Here is a 16463-nt window from a genome sequence, read left to right on the forward strand (position 1 = left end):
TATATAAATAAAGTGTATTACAACTGAATCCCTATCAGAAATATAACTTTCCTTTTAACTTATTGATTATGTTGATCTATGTGAATTAGTATGTTTGTTTTTTTAAAACTATATTATAAGAAAAGGACACAAGCCAAAATGTTCAGGAACATTTACTCAACAACAGCAAATCAGATCAATGATCCATATGTTTTCTTTCAGACACAGTTACCATGCTACAACATAAACGTCAAGAAATATACACTTCATATGAGCAAAGTGTATGTACAAGCAACCTGAACCATTAAACAATGCCTTGCAAAATTTAATGGCCACATTACAACACCATATCACTTGAAATCATGGCCAATTTTCATCCATAATGTGACAAATAATGAAATAAACAATACTCAAAAAATGCATCATATAACCATTTCACTATCTTTACACTATATATTTTGTTTTATGGAACCATTTTTACTGATCATAGTTTTTTTGTTGCTATCTGAACACACATTGCATTCAATTTAGAACAGTTACAGTAGCATTTACACTATCTCAATGAAAAGCCATGACAGGTACATCAATGTTATATCAGAGTTAACAGGAAACCTCATAAACGGGCCACAGAGGTCAACACCCATACTTTTAATAGCAGAGGGTAGGCAATAGGAGTTTACCCATCGTAAACTAGTAGAACACATTATTAACAGGTATGAAAGAGACAACAGTTTGGCATCTATGGAAATTTGTGATGATGATATATATGCATATTCAATGATATCTTGTCATTCTATTCAGAGCTGCCTGTAATGCTAGCTCACACATAACATGTACTGTGAGCATATGTGTTTACAAGTACTGTTATAAATCAGGAATGATAAACCATCACAGCATTGTAATCAAGTCAAAGTTAATTCATTTTTAAAATACAAAAATAAGACTAGGATGACGGTAATTCTCAACCACGGACAACAAATCCTTACAAAAACATGAATGTAAGGTTATATTATTTTTTCCCATCTACAGTCTTTACCTTACTCCCAGACAAAAGGTGAAATTTGGAACTGACAAAATGCAGTAAATACAGCTTGAATCAAATCAAAATGACCTGTACAGTAAACCTGTGTAGACAATAATATTAATATTCTTCTTAATCTTCAGATCTTATTATAACCGCTCCATATAGTGCTGTTACGGCATCATATTTCACACATCAACATACAGTTGGGCAAAGTAAAGCAACACCAAATAGATGCCAACTCATCCAAAGAAACACGCCTTGTTGTGCTGCATTGATGATTGATATCATTTAACAGAAACATGGGAGAGGAAGCATCTGTTTACCACTGGGCTAGCGAGATCTTACGTGTCTTAAGAATGATGAGCAAATCACTGATATGACAGTATAACTGAAATTGTGCCAACTGTTATTTTAACCTTAAAAACACACTCCCAAATTTAAAATGTACCAATATAATGGTTGACAAAATTATATGGCAAATCCTGCTGTGAAAACAGTACTTCCCAATGGTTTATACAGGAATTTGTAAGGGGGGACTGACACTGGTCGACTTAAGTCTAATTATCTAGCTTAACATCTTTATGTCTCACAATAAAAACAAAGTTAAGGGAGCACAGTGAAGACAACAAACACAGTGCCTCAGGTAACAGGTCAGACAATGGCATGAGTTAAGGACGACAATGAATAAATAACATTATGAGTTTAAATTGAACAATCCGTGAATAAAAGTAGATTCTATTCTTGGATGGTGACCGATGGCACAAACCACCAACGACAATAAGCTTTACACCTCCCTGAGCCAATCCTCCCTCTATTCGTCTTGCATTAAAACATCAACCTCACCTTACGTGAATGACACTCATATTGCACTGAAATTGCCTTGTGTTTCTTTTCTTTAAAAAAAAAAAAAATCACAAATGAAAAAAACAGGAAATGGAAACAGTGGTTGTTAAACAGTGCATGCATTCACACCATATTAAAAAATTTAGGACAGAGACGGGGGGAGGCTAGGTAAAAGGCGCAGAAATACAAAAGAACGAACATAAAAGGAATCAATCATTTCTTTCTATCGAGTTTGGGGTGTGTGGGGGGGGGGGGGGGGTTGGGGATTGCTAGTAGAGCAATCAGGGATGGTGTGAATGATACGACTTCATTAGTTCCTTTGGTGGACCATGCTGGCGTGTCCCTTTCCTGGTGCAGAGCACCACTCTCCAAAGTTGAAACAGATTGGCCCTCTCTCTTTTATCTTGTTAATGTGGAACAGGGAAGCAGGCAGGACCGTGGGCCAAGAGGAAGACAGGTTAGTTAAAGCCGGTGTCAGTGTGGTAGGTTGAATAGTGACCGTCCGACGTCAGCTGAGTCGTCTCTGTCGCTGACGGCTGCAGCACGATAGGGTCACCACCAGCCTCTGTGTGAGAGACAGGAAGAAGGTAAACCCCCCCCCCCCCGGATGTCAGTATTAACCAGTGTCTGCACATTGGCAGCCGGTGAACATACGTTGACGAGAGTGGGAATGGAAAGGATTTAACCTCTCTCGTCGGACTGCAACTGGGCCTCCAGGTCCTCTGGGGAGACGTAGAACTCCTGCTCCTGGCCCTCGGGGGGCCGGGGCTTGCACTTCCCACAGCAGCAGTTGCAGCAGCAGCACAGACAGCAGCAGAAGTAGCAGCCGGTGGCCACACCACAGCACACAAACAACGCCTGAGGGCGGAGGGGAGGAGGGGAGGATTCAAAGGGACACTCAGTATACATTTCCCCTGTGTAGGATGGTTTTTGTCGTGATTATTATTAGTAGTAGTAGTAGAAGTCAAAGGTGGTCGTTGTAGTAGTAGTAGTATCATTATTAGTAATATAATTATAGTAGTACTATGACAACTCCTCCTTCGGAACTAATACTGTCTAAGTATAATAGCCGGAGTAGTAGTATAGTAGGAGGAGTAGGCATAGCAGTAGCAGAAGCAGAAATAGTAGTATTAGTAGGAGGAGTAGTCATTGCAGTAGTCCTAGTAGCATTAGTAGTAGTACTAGGAGGTGTACTGAATTGGCCCACCCAGGAGGAATTTTTCTTACCTTTGCCCACCAGCTTGACAGGACAAAGTATGTGTTCACATTCTCCTCCCCAAACTGTTCAGCCACATACAGTCCCAGAGAGCCATATTTGTCATATATATTACGCTTCGTCGGGTCGTTGAGAATTGCATGAGCGTTGTTAATCTCCTTGAATTTGTCTACAGCCTCCGGATTGTCGGGATTCTTATCGGGGTGAAACTTCAATGCAAGTTTTCTGGAGGGAAAAAAATGTTCAATTTTTATGCTTTTAGTATTAGGTGTGATAACCTGGATAATGGTGAACATTGTAAGTTTGAGGGAATGTTGGCTTACCTGTAAGACCTCTTGATGTCATCAGGTGTGGCTACTTTTTCAACTCCTAACGTAAGGTAAAGAGATTCACCAGCGGTGGACAGAGACCGTTGCCTCTGCTGTTCTGCTGTCATCGTGTCTTAAATCCACAATCTGGACACAACAGGAAATAAGAACAGCTTTTAAAACGTGACTATAGCATTGCGTCACACCTAATGCCCAACCGACCATGAAGCGCTAGGCCTATGATGTAGTGTCTCAAAATATATTTTAATTTGTAGGCCTACAGTCAATTATAATTATCTTTTTATTTTTTCATAGAGCAGAGAGAGAAGTAAACAGTTAACAACAAAATAAACGATTTCTGATTAGCACTTTAATCATGCCTAAATGAAAAAGTCCAATGTCATGGATTGTACATCAATGGTCGTCGTAATTTGCTAAAAGCTACCTGGCTAATGAAGGCTGAATTGGCCTTAAGGGTCTTTAGAATGAATGGAGCTAGAGTGATATTGCGAAATCTATTTTCTATATTATTCTGATTAAACACAATCAATTCAGCTCCTCAATCTCGTTTTATTACATACATGATAGTGTAAAGGATCCAATTACATCATGGAGATTGTAAATAAACAGACAACATACCAGGAAAACTGTACAACCAGATACTGCAAGCGCATCGTTGACATAAGGCCAACAGGCATGCCGATATAGTGCTACGTGCTATATCATGTATCCAGAAATACACATGATCCTTAAACGATATATTTTTGATGGAGCCGATTAGGATGTCCAAATACCGTATAATCTTTCTAGCTTTTAACCGTATTAGAAATAGGACATACTCCGTGCTAAATATGCTGCAAAATGTGCCTTAATCATGTGTAGCCCGATATACATTATCTATATGAAGGATTAAGGTTTGAAAATGCGATGCGTGAAGCATAATCTCTGCAGCAGCAGCATCAGCAGCAGCAGCACTGCTTTTGCGCACAGCATCCATGTTGATTTGCTTTATGGCCTGCTCTTCATTTAAGACAGGACAGGGATTGTCAGCATTATTGTTCAAGGACATTGTGGGAAGGGTGTCAACGAGCAAAAATACAATCTATGAGGAGGCGATCTTACCTTTCAGTCGCCTCTAACACGTAGAAGAATATTCCTGCAGCCTATTATTTCAGCTATAGGCTAGTGCTTCTCTAAGGTTGCCCAGCCCACTTTCTAATAGATTCCCAGCACACACACAACCATGGCCAGCTGCAGCAATACATAAGCCCCTCCCCCCATGACCCCACCAGGCATAGCCTATGCGCAGAGCCGTAGAAAGATAGAGTTGCGTCAATGGAGGGTCCAAAAGCTCGCAGTCACGTGGTTCACGCAGCTTCAGATGGTTCCAGCGGGTCATTTGAACCAGTGGAAGCTGTGCATCCATTTGCTGATTTACCACGAAACGACGTCGTTTGGTAACTAGTGTACACACTAGTATAAACTAGTGTACATAAATATATCACACGTTTTGCAAACCGACCTGCTGGTCAGTAGCATTTAATTTTGGGGTAATAATATAACTCAGATTGAAGATTAGGGTCATGGGTTTAATTTGTAGCCAACGTTGTGCTGCCTCATCTAGTCAGAATCTTAGTATCAATTACATTTTTCATTAAAATATCAGAATGTAATAATTTAATATAATTCCGTCCAGACTGATGGCGTCTCCAAACGCTCTGAATCCAACTGTTATGTGCAGCACATATTATGCTAAAGGTGTTGCCATTGAAAGCTACATGTGGGCATTCTATTCAATGCATAAACTCCAGTGTAAAGCCAACCACTTACTGTTAACAAAAACATCCTAATCACCTCTCATTTCAAAAGTTTAGCCGCTAATTGAGGGGCATTAATCGTGAACATAGAGAACATGACTACATAAAAAAATGTTCCCTATTGTGAGTCTATGATAAGCTGATCTACAGGGTGCCAGATAAGAGGTCACATGACTATAAGTATAGCCCACCTCATTTCAGGGATATTTGAGGATAACGTGGGCAGAATTAGTATCTTCCAAGACGTGGGTGTTATGGCCCGAAGACAAAGCATGCTTTATTTGTATGACCCATCCCCAGCTCCAGAACCAAAACCTCATCCAGACCAAAATGGAGAAATGCTTAAGCCTCTTTTCCACCGAGCAGTGCGGTTCGTGTTATTCACCAAGCTTAAAGGGGACATATTATTCCACCAGGTGTGAGTGTGATTAGCCTTACAAGCCGTTTCGAAAATCTGCCCCATATGACATCACTAGTTGGCGTGTCTACCTAAATCTGTGCTGGATAGATCAGTCAACCAGCCTACCCAGTGGACTGAAGTAAACGTTACTCATCTATCCAGCACAGATCTAGGTGGACACGCCCACTAGTGATGTCATATGGGGCAGATTTTTCGAAACGGCTTGTAAGGCTAATCACACTCACACCTGGTGGAATAATATGTCCCCTTTAACAATGGAGTGGTCAGATCCAGATTCCATTCTTCATCTTCACCACACATATATAAATGTGCATATTCACAAAGCTTAGCAATGTGATTGGATCCAAAACAAATACTATATGCATAAGAAAACATGAATAAGCACTAAATTGAACAAAGTACTGATCTGATCCAGAATCAATGCTCAATCTTCACCAAAATAAAAAAATAATAATACTCACTTAGCTTAGTGATGTAGTGTGAGTAAGTATGACTTTTGTTTAGTTACCTAGGTTACTGTGCTATGGCTGCTATTCTATTGATTTCTGTTTGCGCAAGTAAGCCTTTAGTAAGTTCTAACTTACTATGTGAGTGACTTGCCACTAACTTATCTCACCTTTTATTATAGAACCAGACCATTTCATAATAGACACAGTGTCCCTCAAACCAGCTAATCTGACTAAAGAAGAGTCTTACAACAAAATGAGTGGAAATAGGCCTTTATTTAGCAAAGAAAGGTGACAGAATGGTCTCCCCTATTAATATAAAAAATAACATAACAAATGCAATATACCCTTATAGAACCACCTATAACCATAATCTAACCATAACTACAATCAGAAATAAAGCATAATAAACTATCAGGGCATCAGGGGTTCTCATATGTAGGTGTATCCAGAATGATGTATCTAATACATCCTTTCGGTAATACAGATACATTGAAATTCATAGTGATTTTGCAGTCTTAAAGCCAGGAAGAGTGTATTGTGCAATGCACAATACACTCTTCCTTGCTATAACTACCCAACCAGGCTCATTCAATCTGGCTCCCTAATCATCCCTGTATAATTGATTGATTCATTAATTCCCTCACTCTCCACCTCAACCTGGTTGGCTGCCGGGCATCATCCAAGTGGGTGCTACACACTGGTGCTGGTTAGTGAGTTCCCCCCCTTCACTGTTAATCACTTTGTGTACTTGAAACGCTATATCAATTCAATGATGATGATTATTATTGTTATTATTGTTATTATTATTATTATTATTATTATTATTATTATTATTATTATTATTATTATTATTATTATATATGCAAATAAACAATTAACCTATTGACCCTATGATTGATTGATATCATTAGTAAACTCAAACATCAGTAATATTTGAGCATTGACCAAGGTCTTGAGCCCACACCTAATGCATTTGAATCAATGAGTAGGCCAATGTCTATTGAACAATTTATAATATAGAAACAATGAATTATTTATTGCATAATATAATAAGAATACAAAAGAAGATAAACCAAGTCATAGATATAATGTAATGATGCCATTCAATAGATTTGTATGCATGATAGAAGAAGATATGTATGATAGATATCCTATTTTATAGAAATAACCCGTATTTGATCGGTCACCGCGCCTTGGCAACCATGACATCATTTTCTCAGCCAATCGGGGAGATACCGGCCGGGGTTCTGGTATCGCGAGATTGGACTATTATTAGCTAGAAAGGCTAGCTTGGCTAAAAGGTATATATTGGTTAACCGTAATATATATATTTAAATCATTCTAAAACAAATCTTATGAATAACTTTATGTTTTGTTGCGTGCGCCTGTAAGGGTATTCGTTGGACTGTTTTACACGGTAGGTTGGACAGAAACACACAGACAGCTTACTTGCTGTGGCGTTAGAAGAGTGGAGAAATTAGTTTGTTTTGGTGTCCCAATGGATTGAAGATGAGGGCGACTTTAGATACGTAATGCCAACCAAGTATGGTTAGTCGCATTGAACAATTTCTTCTTTACTTGCTCATTGCTTTATGTTCAGATATATTTTCTTTAGGCCAGTATGTTTAGAGAGCAAGTGCGACCAAGCTGTTTCAGTCTTGCTCATATTCACAATGACATTTCCACTGTGCAGGTTATCAAGGATGAGTTATGCCGAAAAGCCAGAGGACATCACGAAGGAGGAGTGGATGGACAAGCTGAATAATGTGCACATTCAGAGAGCAGATATGAATCGACTTATAATGAATTACCTTGTAACAGGTAAGGGGTCAGGGCTTCCCAACCATGGTTCTCACTTCACCATTGTTTACCCATATTCTTATTTTGGGGAAGAGAGTCAGAGAGCTTCAATCATTTTGTTCTCTTTGTATTTTTGTTTTTTTCAAGAGGGATTTAAGGAGGCTGCAGAGAAGTTTCGCTTGGAGTCTGGAATTGAACCCAGTGTAGACCTGGACTCCCTGGATGAGAGGATAAAGATCAGGGAGATGATCCTGAAGGGGCAGATACAGGAAGCCATCGCTCTCATCAATAGCTTACATCCAGAGTTGCTAGACACCAACCGTTACTTGTATTTCCATCTGCAGGTATGTCTACCAGTCAGGTGACAATTTACATAGGATAATTATTATATGTAGTACTATGAGATGGGAGTTATCACGTGATCAAGAGGAAGTGAGGCCCAGCTCTCCAACCCTGTGAAACTTGTGTGCTAATATGTGCTGGTAATTTCCCCTTCCCCCTGTTGGTATCATCAAAGGGTTCTCATTGGCTGTTAAGGAAAAAATAAGCTAAAGGCTTGATAAACTCAAATCTTACTTTGCATATTCTTTGCATCCTAAAGCAGCAGCACCTGATTGAGTTAATCCGTCTGAGGGAGACTGAGTCAGCGCTGGAGTTTGCCCAGACACAGTTGGCCGAGCAGGGGGAGGAGAGTCGAGAGTGTCTGACAGAGATGGAGAGAACGCTGGCCCTCCTGGCCTTTGACAACCCAGAAGATTCTCCATTTGGAGACCTGCTGAACATGATGCAGCGCCAAAAGGTGAGATGGGTATCAATACTGTGGCTGCACATCATAGACCACCACTTGGTTGTTTAGATGATTTTAATAGCAAGATATTTCTTAATGTGCAGGTGTGGAGTGAAGTGAATCAAGCTGTGCTGGACTATGAAAACAGGGAGTCGACCCCCAAGCTGGCTAAACTGCTTAAATTGCTGCTCTGGGCTCAAAACGAGTTGGATCAGAAGAAAGTCAAGTACCCCAAGATGACTGACCTTAGCAAGGGCACCATTGAAGATCCTAAGTGAAAAATTCAACAACAGCCACTCTTTCTATACCCCTAATTTATAAACAGTCAGTGACTGTGTGTTGACCAGGTAACGCATAATGTAATGCATAAAGAGAAGGAATTCTTTATGATCGTTGTATTTATAACAGGGAAGTTCCTTGGGCAAACTGTCAACAATATTTAATTCTATGTCCTTTCTTGATTCCTAAAGAGATCATTTTGAATCATTCTTTATCACCACTTCAACTTATACACACAGGCTTACATAGTATTATTCATATATTATAAAGCACCATTTATGATATAAATGTGTCTGAAATGGCATCCAATTCCTTTTATAAATACTTTCGCCCAACAAGGCTTCAGATTTGTTACAGTATGGAAGTTGGATTTCAAATGGAAATAATTATAATGTGTGGTTTGATCAATTCTTAATTATTATGATGCTGAATGGAAGATTTGTAAGACTTGCTTTTTGACATGTATAAGTGTGCTTTATACACACAATGTTCAGCCCCACCCTATGATTATGGTTGGTTGTAACGTTGGGTATTGGGTTTGGAAAACTAGTACATCAGACTGGCATTGGAATTATTTCAGCTGCAATGTTTATTTTCAGTAATTGTATTTACCATTTGTTATTCGGTGTAACTTTAACAAAATGCTTGTGTGTGTGTTCACACACACACACACACACACACACACACACACACACACACACTGGAAACTAGTGCTTTTGTGCTTTTTTGTTTTATTTTGAACGTTTATTCTTGCTGCTGGTATGTTTGAGCCTCGTTGTAGATATTGTTTACAAATGGTGTTCCCCATAAAGTTCACATCCCTTTTATTATTCAACATTTTTAAGAGATTTCCAAATATTAAAATAAACCAACAAAACTTGCAAATCATACTTTTATTTTTTTGTGTTTTGTTGTTTGAGCCGCTTGTTAATATTTGCATTCTGCCACGTAGTCCCTGACGTGTTTCTTCTTCACTGCAGCCTTTACAGCAAATCACGACAGGCTGAGGTTGTCCCCACAAGTTGTACCTGTCAGACTGGTTCGCCTGCGGCAGTCTGGCAACTACTCCGCATACTTTAACAAATCTCTTCAATGCTGGAGATAGTGCTTAGGCACGGACAGAGACAAACTGTATGTACTGAATGGCGGACTGTCGCGAGGTAGAAAATTGTAATAACACGTTTGATCTACACCTGAAGACGAAAAATAATTATACTGAGCCTTCTCAAGCGGGCAAACATTTGTGGCCCAGGTGAGTTTTCTTTGTCCTTGTTTGACTACTTTGCTGAAGTTTTACCCTGTTACATACTAGGCCTTGATTTACATCTTTATGCTCCTAGACCACTAGCTAGAAAATGGACTCTGATGCTGCTGCTTGGCACTTCGCTACTCTACTGTGCGAGGATGGCCATGCCCGTCTGTGCTGTCTCGATGGCGGCAACATTTCACTGGAGCAAGACAGAGATGGGCCTGGTTCTCGGAGGCTTCTACTGGGGCTACTGTTTAACACAGATCCTGGGGGGACACGCCAGTGACAAGTTAGACAATGATTCAGTTACCTTCTATCTTTAACTTTGCCCAGAGAACCTCAAATGATACAGCATGTCTTTTTGACCAGCGTTGACGTCAATATGTTTGGGGTTTCCTATCAAAAATCAGAGTTGGAGGAGAGAGGATCTTATTCTTCTCAACAGCCTCCTGGGCAGTGATCACAGCCGCTACGCCTCTACTTGGACATTTTCAACTTCACTCTGTGACTGCCATGACAATAGGAAGATTCCTTATGGGACTGTTACAGGGTCAGTACTGGTAAAACATTGTTCTGTCTTAGACAAAATAAATATCAATCATTTTGGGGAAGGGATGTCTTAATTAATGTATGAGAAGTCCTCAAAAATAATACATATAGGATGAATTGTATCGGTCACAATTGAATTATGTTCCCTCAAACTATCTCCCTTGTTAATGCCTCTTTAGACACATGCAAACCTTTTTAGTACCTACTTGGAGTGAGTGAGAGCCATTCTCTTGCAGGTGTCTTCTATCCCTCTGTGTCCAGCCTTTGCTCTCAGCGTGTTGTGGAAGAAGAAAGACCTTTCTTGATAAGCCTTGCCGGAAGTGGTTGCTATCTTGGGTACGAGAAATTACTCTCTCCCCTTATGCACTTGAAGAACACACAATCTTTAAATACATGCACAAATGCATTGTTAATTTTGCAAGTATTCAATTTGTTTCAGAACATTGTTGGTTGGAGGGGCTGGTTCCCTTTTGCTAGACTGGTACGGCTGGGAGATGGTCTTCTATGCCACTGGTTTACTGGCTGGACTCTGGGCAGTCATCGTGTGGCAGTATCTTTTGAAAGGCAAGGCATCCATTATAATTGCGGGATTGATGAATACATGTTTGGACCCTTCCCGTGCAGTGAAGTTTTGTTCAAAATGGCATCGCTCATTCCCTGCTTCAATGCTGTCAATCTAACATGTCCTGTGTCATTTTGTGTCACCTAGGGCAGCTGCTTCCAAAAAATCTACTCTCAAGTAAGGTTTCATCTCGGAGCTTCTCCAGATTCCGTTGGCTGGGCTTTCTGAAGAAGAGACCTGTGTGGTATGTTCAAAGTGCTTTCCTCCTCCTTCATCTTAACATGGCCTTTTTACACTCCTGTAAGAGTCTCACTCACACTACCTGCTGTCTCCCTGCCCCCCTCCAGTGCCATGGTGTTCGCTCACATGTGTCACGGCGGCACTTCTTACACGCTGCTCTCCTGGCTGCCCGCATTCTTCAAAGATAGCTTCCCAGATGCTACGGTATTACCTTCTTATTCGTTGTAGTACCTTCAAGTATTTTCTGGCAGGCTGTTATGTGGTAGATATAGTTTTGCTTAATGTCACATGGAAGCAATGCAAAATGGTTTTGGCATGACCTTTCTCACTGTGTACTCCCTTTAGGAATGGGTGTATAATCTAATCCCGTGGCTTGTTGCGTTCCTGTGTTCCTTGTGTGGAGGATACCTTTCAGAATTTCTCAGCAACAGAGGTGCGTATTTTCCCATTTAGTTTGACAATGTTTAAGGAACAAAATGAACAGAATCTCAAACGTGAATCAATGTTCTCTGAGTTTAGGATATTGTCGGACATCTGCAAGGAAAATAAACCAGGTAACTCAACTTTACAATGCACACAATGAGACACACAATGTACATTATTTTAACTGTAAGCTGTTTGGCCACTATCTGCATTCCTATTGTATCTTAACATTACCTCAATTGGAATGTGTTCAAACAATAACTCCATTATATGTTATTCACCACCCCCATCCTGCCCATGCCTGGGGTTATCATACCTCCCATAACCCTGTGCTCCTTTGTTTGACTGCTCAGTCCCTAGCCATGGGCCTGTCGAGTGTGTTCATCCTCCTCCTGTGTAGTCCTATATCCTTCCCCTCCACCTTGCTGTCCATCTCTGCCGTCCTGGGCCTCAGCACCTTCAGCAGCAGGTGTGTAGTTCAAAGACGGCCGGTCAATATGTGTTGACCGTTGGCAATGCCCTTTCCCGTTCTGACCGGCCTGTGTTTTTTAAATTGAACATGTTTCTTGGGACATATGTGGAATGCTGTGTCCTTACCATAGGCAGAGGCTCTCCTTAAAACTGAAATTGTTTACTCATTTGTTTTCAAGAGGCTTGAGTCACATAGCTTGGTGTCATGTTTTTGACCTTATGCATACCTTGCTGCACCTTGCTGTAACTATCAGCCCTTGGCTGAGGATAGAACTCTACGCCCAGACTTTGCCACTGTTGTAATGCCATCCTTCTCTCAGCCATTTACTAATGCTGGTTATTAAATGTCACCTCAAAATGGTGCCATAAATTGTTAAAGGCTTTTTTTGTTGCCGAGCAGTTCTCCAGGGTGAGAATGAGCTACGCAGCTCCATAAAGACTGCTGTCTCCTAGCTGTGTAGGACAAATGTTACTTTTATATTTGCATATATATAGTGCAAATGTTCTCGATGTAGATTAAGGCCCAATCCTATTTCTACCCCTTACCCCTCCCCCTTGTTTTGAAGGGGTAAGGGTAAGGGGTAAGGGGTAGAATGTCATATTATATTAAACTCATGTACCTTCTATCCAAAGCCACTGGCTGTAACAGAAGTTGCTTAAGCAGCAGGTAGGGTGAGGCATCTTGCTTAAGGGATCAAACTCACACCCTTACACCCTTAACCATTACTTGGTGTTGCTGTTGTTGCCAAGAAACAGTACAAAAGTTACCCTTACTTTGAAAACCACAGCCATCCTGCTTTTGTGAGGAATCAGGAAGCATAGCAACCTAATCCTTAGGGAATATATGTAGTCCAATATTTATTGTATACTTTGATTGTTCTCACTTTTCTCCTGTCCATTTTGGACGACGGTGTCTGCTCTGTGAATTTATTCTACATTTACATGTGAATAATGAAATGGTTCCTAACCCCTGATGTGTTCACCAGCGGCGTGTCGGTCAACGTGCAGGACCTCGCCCCATCGTACGCCGGCGCTCTCTATGGTAGGTCATAAAGGACCTTTGTTCTTTCTTCTTTTTGTATCATTAGGAGTTTCCCCGCTTACATCTCTGACGTCTTTCATTCTTATTTGCAACAGGTTTCATGAATATGTGCAGTGCCTTCATGGGTATGTCCGAGAATTAATGAAAACATTCGCTGTGAAATTGTTTGGAGAAACTATTATTAAACACTGTGTGTGTGTGTGTGTGTGTGTGTGTGTGTGTGTGTGTGTGTGTGTGTGTGTGTGTGTGTGTGTGTGTGTGTGTGTGTGTGTGTGTGTGTGTGTGTGTGTGTGTGTGTCTGTCTTCCTCTTAGGTGTAGTGCTGGTTTCCTTCTCTGGCTACCTGATCGAGATGAGGTCCTACGCGTTGCTCTTCAGCCTCTTGACCCTTTTAAATATCACAGGCCTCGGATGTTTCCTCCTGCTGGGAGACACCAAACGGGTGGACCTGGAGGACAACCTCAGACTCACTGTCATCTGATCCTCTCGTTTGATTGGGTATCCTATTTTTATATTGGTGAATACTTTTTTCTATAGTGAGATGAACCGCACAAATCTCAATATTTATAAATGTCTAATATAATACATGTGTAAATGGTGCTATTCATGTTTTTTCTATGCAAGAACAACCTCAAAGTAATTGCAATGGATAGGGATTCATAGGGATTGTCATCAGGGAATATAACAATTAAGTATTTTTTATATTCCATCACCATAAAATGGAACAGAATACAATAGAAACTAAATGTTATCTCTATTTCATTCTACTGTGTCAAATGTCTACTCGGACACAAGACATGCACAAAATGCACTGACCAGTTTGAGTTTTATCAGACTAAGGCTTGCTTACAGGGATACTATTTTTTATGCATGTTGATCATACCAATGCACTTGCAACCAACAATCTCTTCCGACGGGAGGGCCTATTGTGTTCTTCACTCTTCCTATGAAATAGAAGGTGATTCGGTCACTAGCCTCCACCAATTACGTACATTGTACGTCTGTAATTACTGGGAAGATTTATGCTGAATATTCTACGGTTTAACTGTCATCTGCCTGCTGGTCTTCACAGATGAAAGTTTCACTAGCAGATGTATGATCTGAAGAGAAACAACTAAGTGCGCAGCTTCAGCTGGCGTAATTGGGTTGCATAGGAATTCTCCTTCAGAATCAGATGCATAGCATTCATGTTGTTGATTGCAGACTGGATAGTATATTTTGTTGGATTGTGTATGTAAAAATAAAAAAAGACTTCACTACTGACCAATGTGTGATGAAGTCAAAACGAAAGAATGGTCTAGTAAAATAAACTATAGATAGAATGTGATATAATATGGAAATATATATTCTATGAAAAATAATATACATTTATATTGATAATAACTATACTGATAGTCTGGTTGCCAAGGGGGTTAACCTCACAGTTGGGTATAAACAAAGTTTTATTGCATTTTCTTGTTGTTTTATATTTACTCATTCAGAATCAAGACGATGCAACTTTCACAAATATTGCTAAAAAAGTGAACGGAACGTTATAAAACTAAAAATAATAGTTAATTCATATCTATGACACAACTTAGTTATTTATAATACATTTATTGGAAAGATATTTGACCTTGAGGTTTTGAAGGTCAAAGTGGATTACAAATGGCCATGATATATTATTCAATATTTTCTAATTGACACTCAAAGTTAAGACAACAAAGAACTTGCTATTTTTAACCATTGAACCATTACAAACAAATCGTTTCATCACTTTCTCAGTAATAAAAAAATAAAATAAAAATGACAGTAAAATTGTAGAGTACATCTACATTTCATCGTCACTCTCATCCAAATCTGAACATGAATCAAGCTGACTGGCTGATTTAGTGTGAGGATTTTGACAGACATCATTTCCCTCACATTTACAATATGATGTACAAGACAAGCCAACCCCCACAGCAGCTAAAATCTCCTCTCATACATTGTGATGACTAGTAAATCCTCGAGAAGTACATGCAATGACTTGCAACAGTTCCTTGGGTACAACTTCAGTTGGACCGTATGTTGGGTGAGTGCCCTCGATCCTGCTTTTGCCCATCCATAGTCATTGATGTTTACCCTTGGACTTACAGATGTTTCACCAGCTTTCCATATTATTTGCGTATGAGCTGAGAACATGGGGAACACAGGATTCATCCATTGGAGGCAGAGCCTGTATTCTCTGTGTGCTTTTGTGGGAAGTTAAGATATTGCAGAGACACCCTAGTGCGTTAAATGAGGAAGAATTCTGCATTCTGTTGTTAGGTCCATCATATGGACTGATTGATCACCAAGTAAGTGCAAGCCTAGATCATGTATTTTTTTAACAAAGACATTTCCCGCACCTGAAGGGGTAAGATATTGTGTCACCACCAGTGACGGCATGCATTCTGAGTAAATCTTTACCATTGATTCTCTGCTGAAGCATTTACGTCAATATATTGCCCACCACTCTTCATCTCAACGCCACTCTTACTGGCTTCCACATCCAGTAAAAATATCAGAACAGAAGAAAAACATCTGTGTCGTCATATCGAACCACTACTAAAGTTTGGACATGACAAGCGTTTGCATTTCCTCTCTCTTTCGTTGGACTTGATGGAATCACTTATGTATTTATCAAATATGATAAAGTCTTCATGGGGTTTTACTGCAGCGGCTTCTCTGCCGTTAAAATTCTCAAATTTTCTGCAAGAGATTTTACAGTCCCATGTTTTGGCCCCTCAATGCGATGTAGCAACGTGTTCCCATCTACTGCTTCGAAATATGTACTACGATCTATCCACATCTATGTACCGACAACGTTCTGCATGCAGCCATACTCATCAAACAAAGAAGCAAGAACCGGAGATAACTCATAGCTGAATACCTTTTCCAGTGATCTATCTCTCTGGTTTCTTTGGTTCATATATTAATCCACAAATCAAACAAGGTTTCCTAAAGTCAAACTCTTCAGTGTCAGTCCTGTGACATTGTTTGGT

At 40.0% G+C, this 16463-nt stretch overlaps 3 protein-coding genes across 7 annotated transcripts; 2 read left to right on the forward strand and 1 right to left on the reverse strand.

The window, feature by feature from the left end:
* Positions 1-139: 139 nt before the first annotated feature.
* LOC132459169 (dnaJ homolog subfamily C member 5-like) lies at positions 140-4652 on the reverse strand. The gene is made up of 5 exons (XM_060053585.1): positions 4493-4652; positions 3386-3517; positions 3074-3287; positions 2533-2704; positions 140-2411 (listed from the first exon to the last, which is right to left on the reverse strand). The coding sequence occupies exons 2-5, from the start codon at positions 3496-3498 to the stop codon at positions 2305-2307; spliced, it is 606 nt and encodes a 201-aa protein (XP_059909568.1). The 5' UTR covers positions 3499-3517; positions 4493-4652; the 3' UTR covers positions 140-2304.
* Positions 4653-7269: 2617 nt separating this feature from the next.
* On the forward strand, positions 7270-9811 carry LOC132461053 (glucose-induced degradation protein 8-B homolog). 5 transcript variants are annotated; one of them, XM_060056190.1, is made up of 6 exons: positions 7270-7358; positions 7450-7474; positions 7751-7878; positions 8005-8201; positions 8459-8656; positions 8749-9811. In XM_060056190.1, exons 3-6 carry the CDS (start codon positions 7761-7763, stop codon positions 8920-8922), a joined length of 687 nt encoding a protein of 228 aa, XP_059912173.1. In that variant the 5' UTR covers positions 7270-7358; positions 7450-7474; positions 7751-7760; the 3' UTR covers positions 8923-9811. The 5 variants fall into 5 exon arrangements, with proteins under 5 accessions (XP_059912173.1, XP_059912289.1, XP_059912354.1 ...); XM_060056306.1 differs by lacking the exon at positions 7450-7474 and having other exon boundaries at positions 7298-7358; XM_060056371.1 differs by having other exon boundaries at positions 7304-7474; positions 8462-8656.
* Positions 9812-9928: 117 nt separating this feature from the next.
* Positions 9929-14721, forward strand: LOC132460979 (voltage-gated purine nucleotide uniporter SLC17A9-like). Its single transcript, XM_060056026.1, has 13 exons — positions 9929-10175; positions 10264-10461; positions 10583-10722; positions 10958-11057; positions 11161-11285; positions 11431-11527; positions 11631-11727; positions 11869-11956; positions 12043-12077; positions 12300-12415; positions 13404-13459; positions 13555-13584; positions 13773-14721. The coding sequence occupies exons 1-13, from the start codon at positions 10066-10068 to the stop codon at positions 13937-13939; spliced, it is 1359 nt and encodes a 452-aa protein (XP_059912009.1). The 5' UTR covers positions 9929-10065; the 3' UTR covers positions 13940-14721.
* Positions 14722-16463: the final 1742 nt, after the last annotated feature.

The sequence above is a fragment of the Gadus macrocephalus genome, chromosome 1 (genome assembly GCF_031168955.1).
Source record: "Gadus macrocephalus chromosome 1, ASM3116895v1".
Lineage (NCBI taxonomy): Eukaryota > Metazoa > Chordata > Actinopteri > Gadiformes > Gadidae > Gadus > Gadus macrocephalus.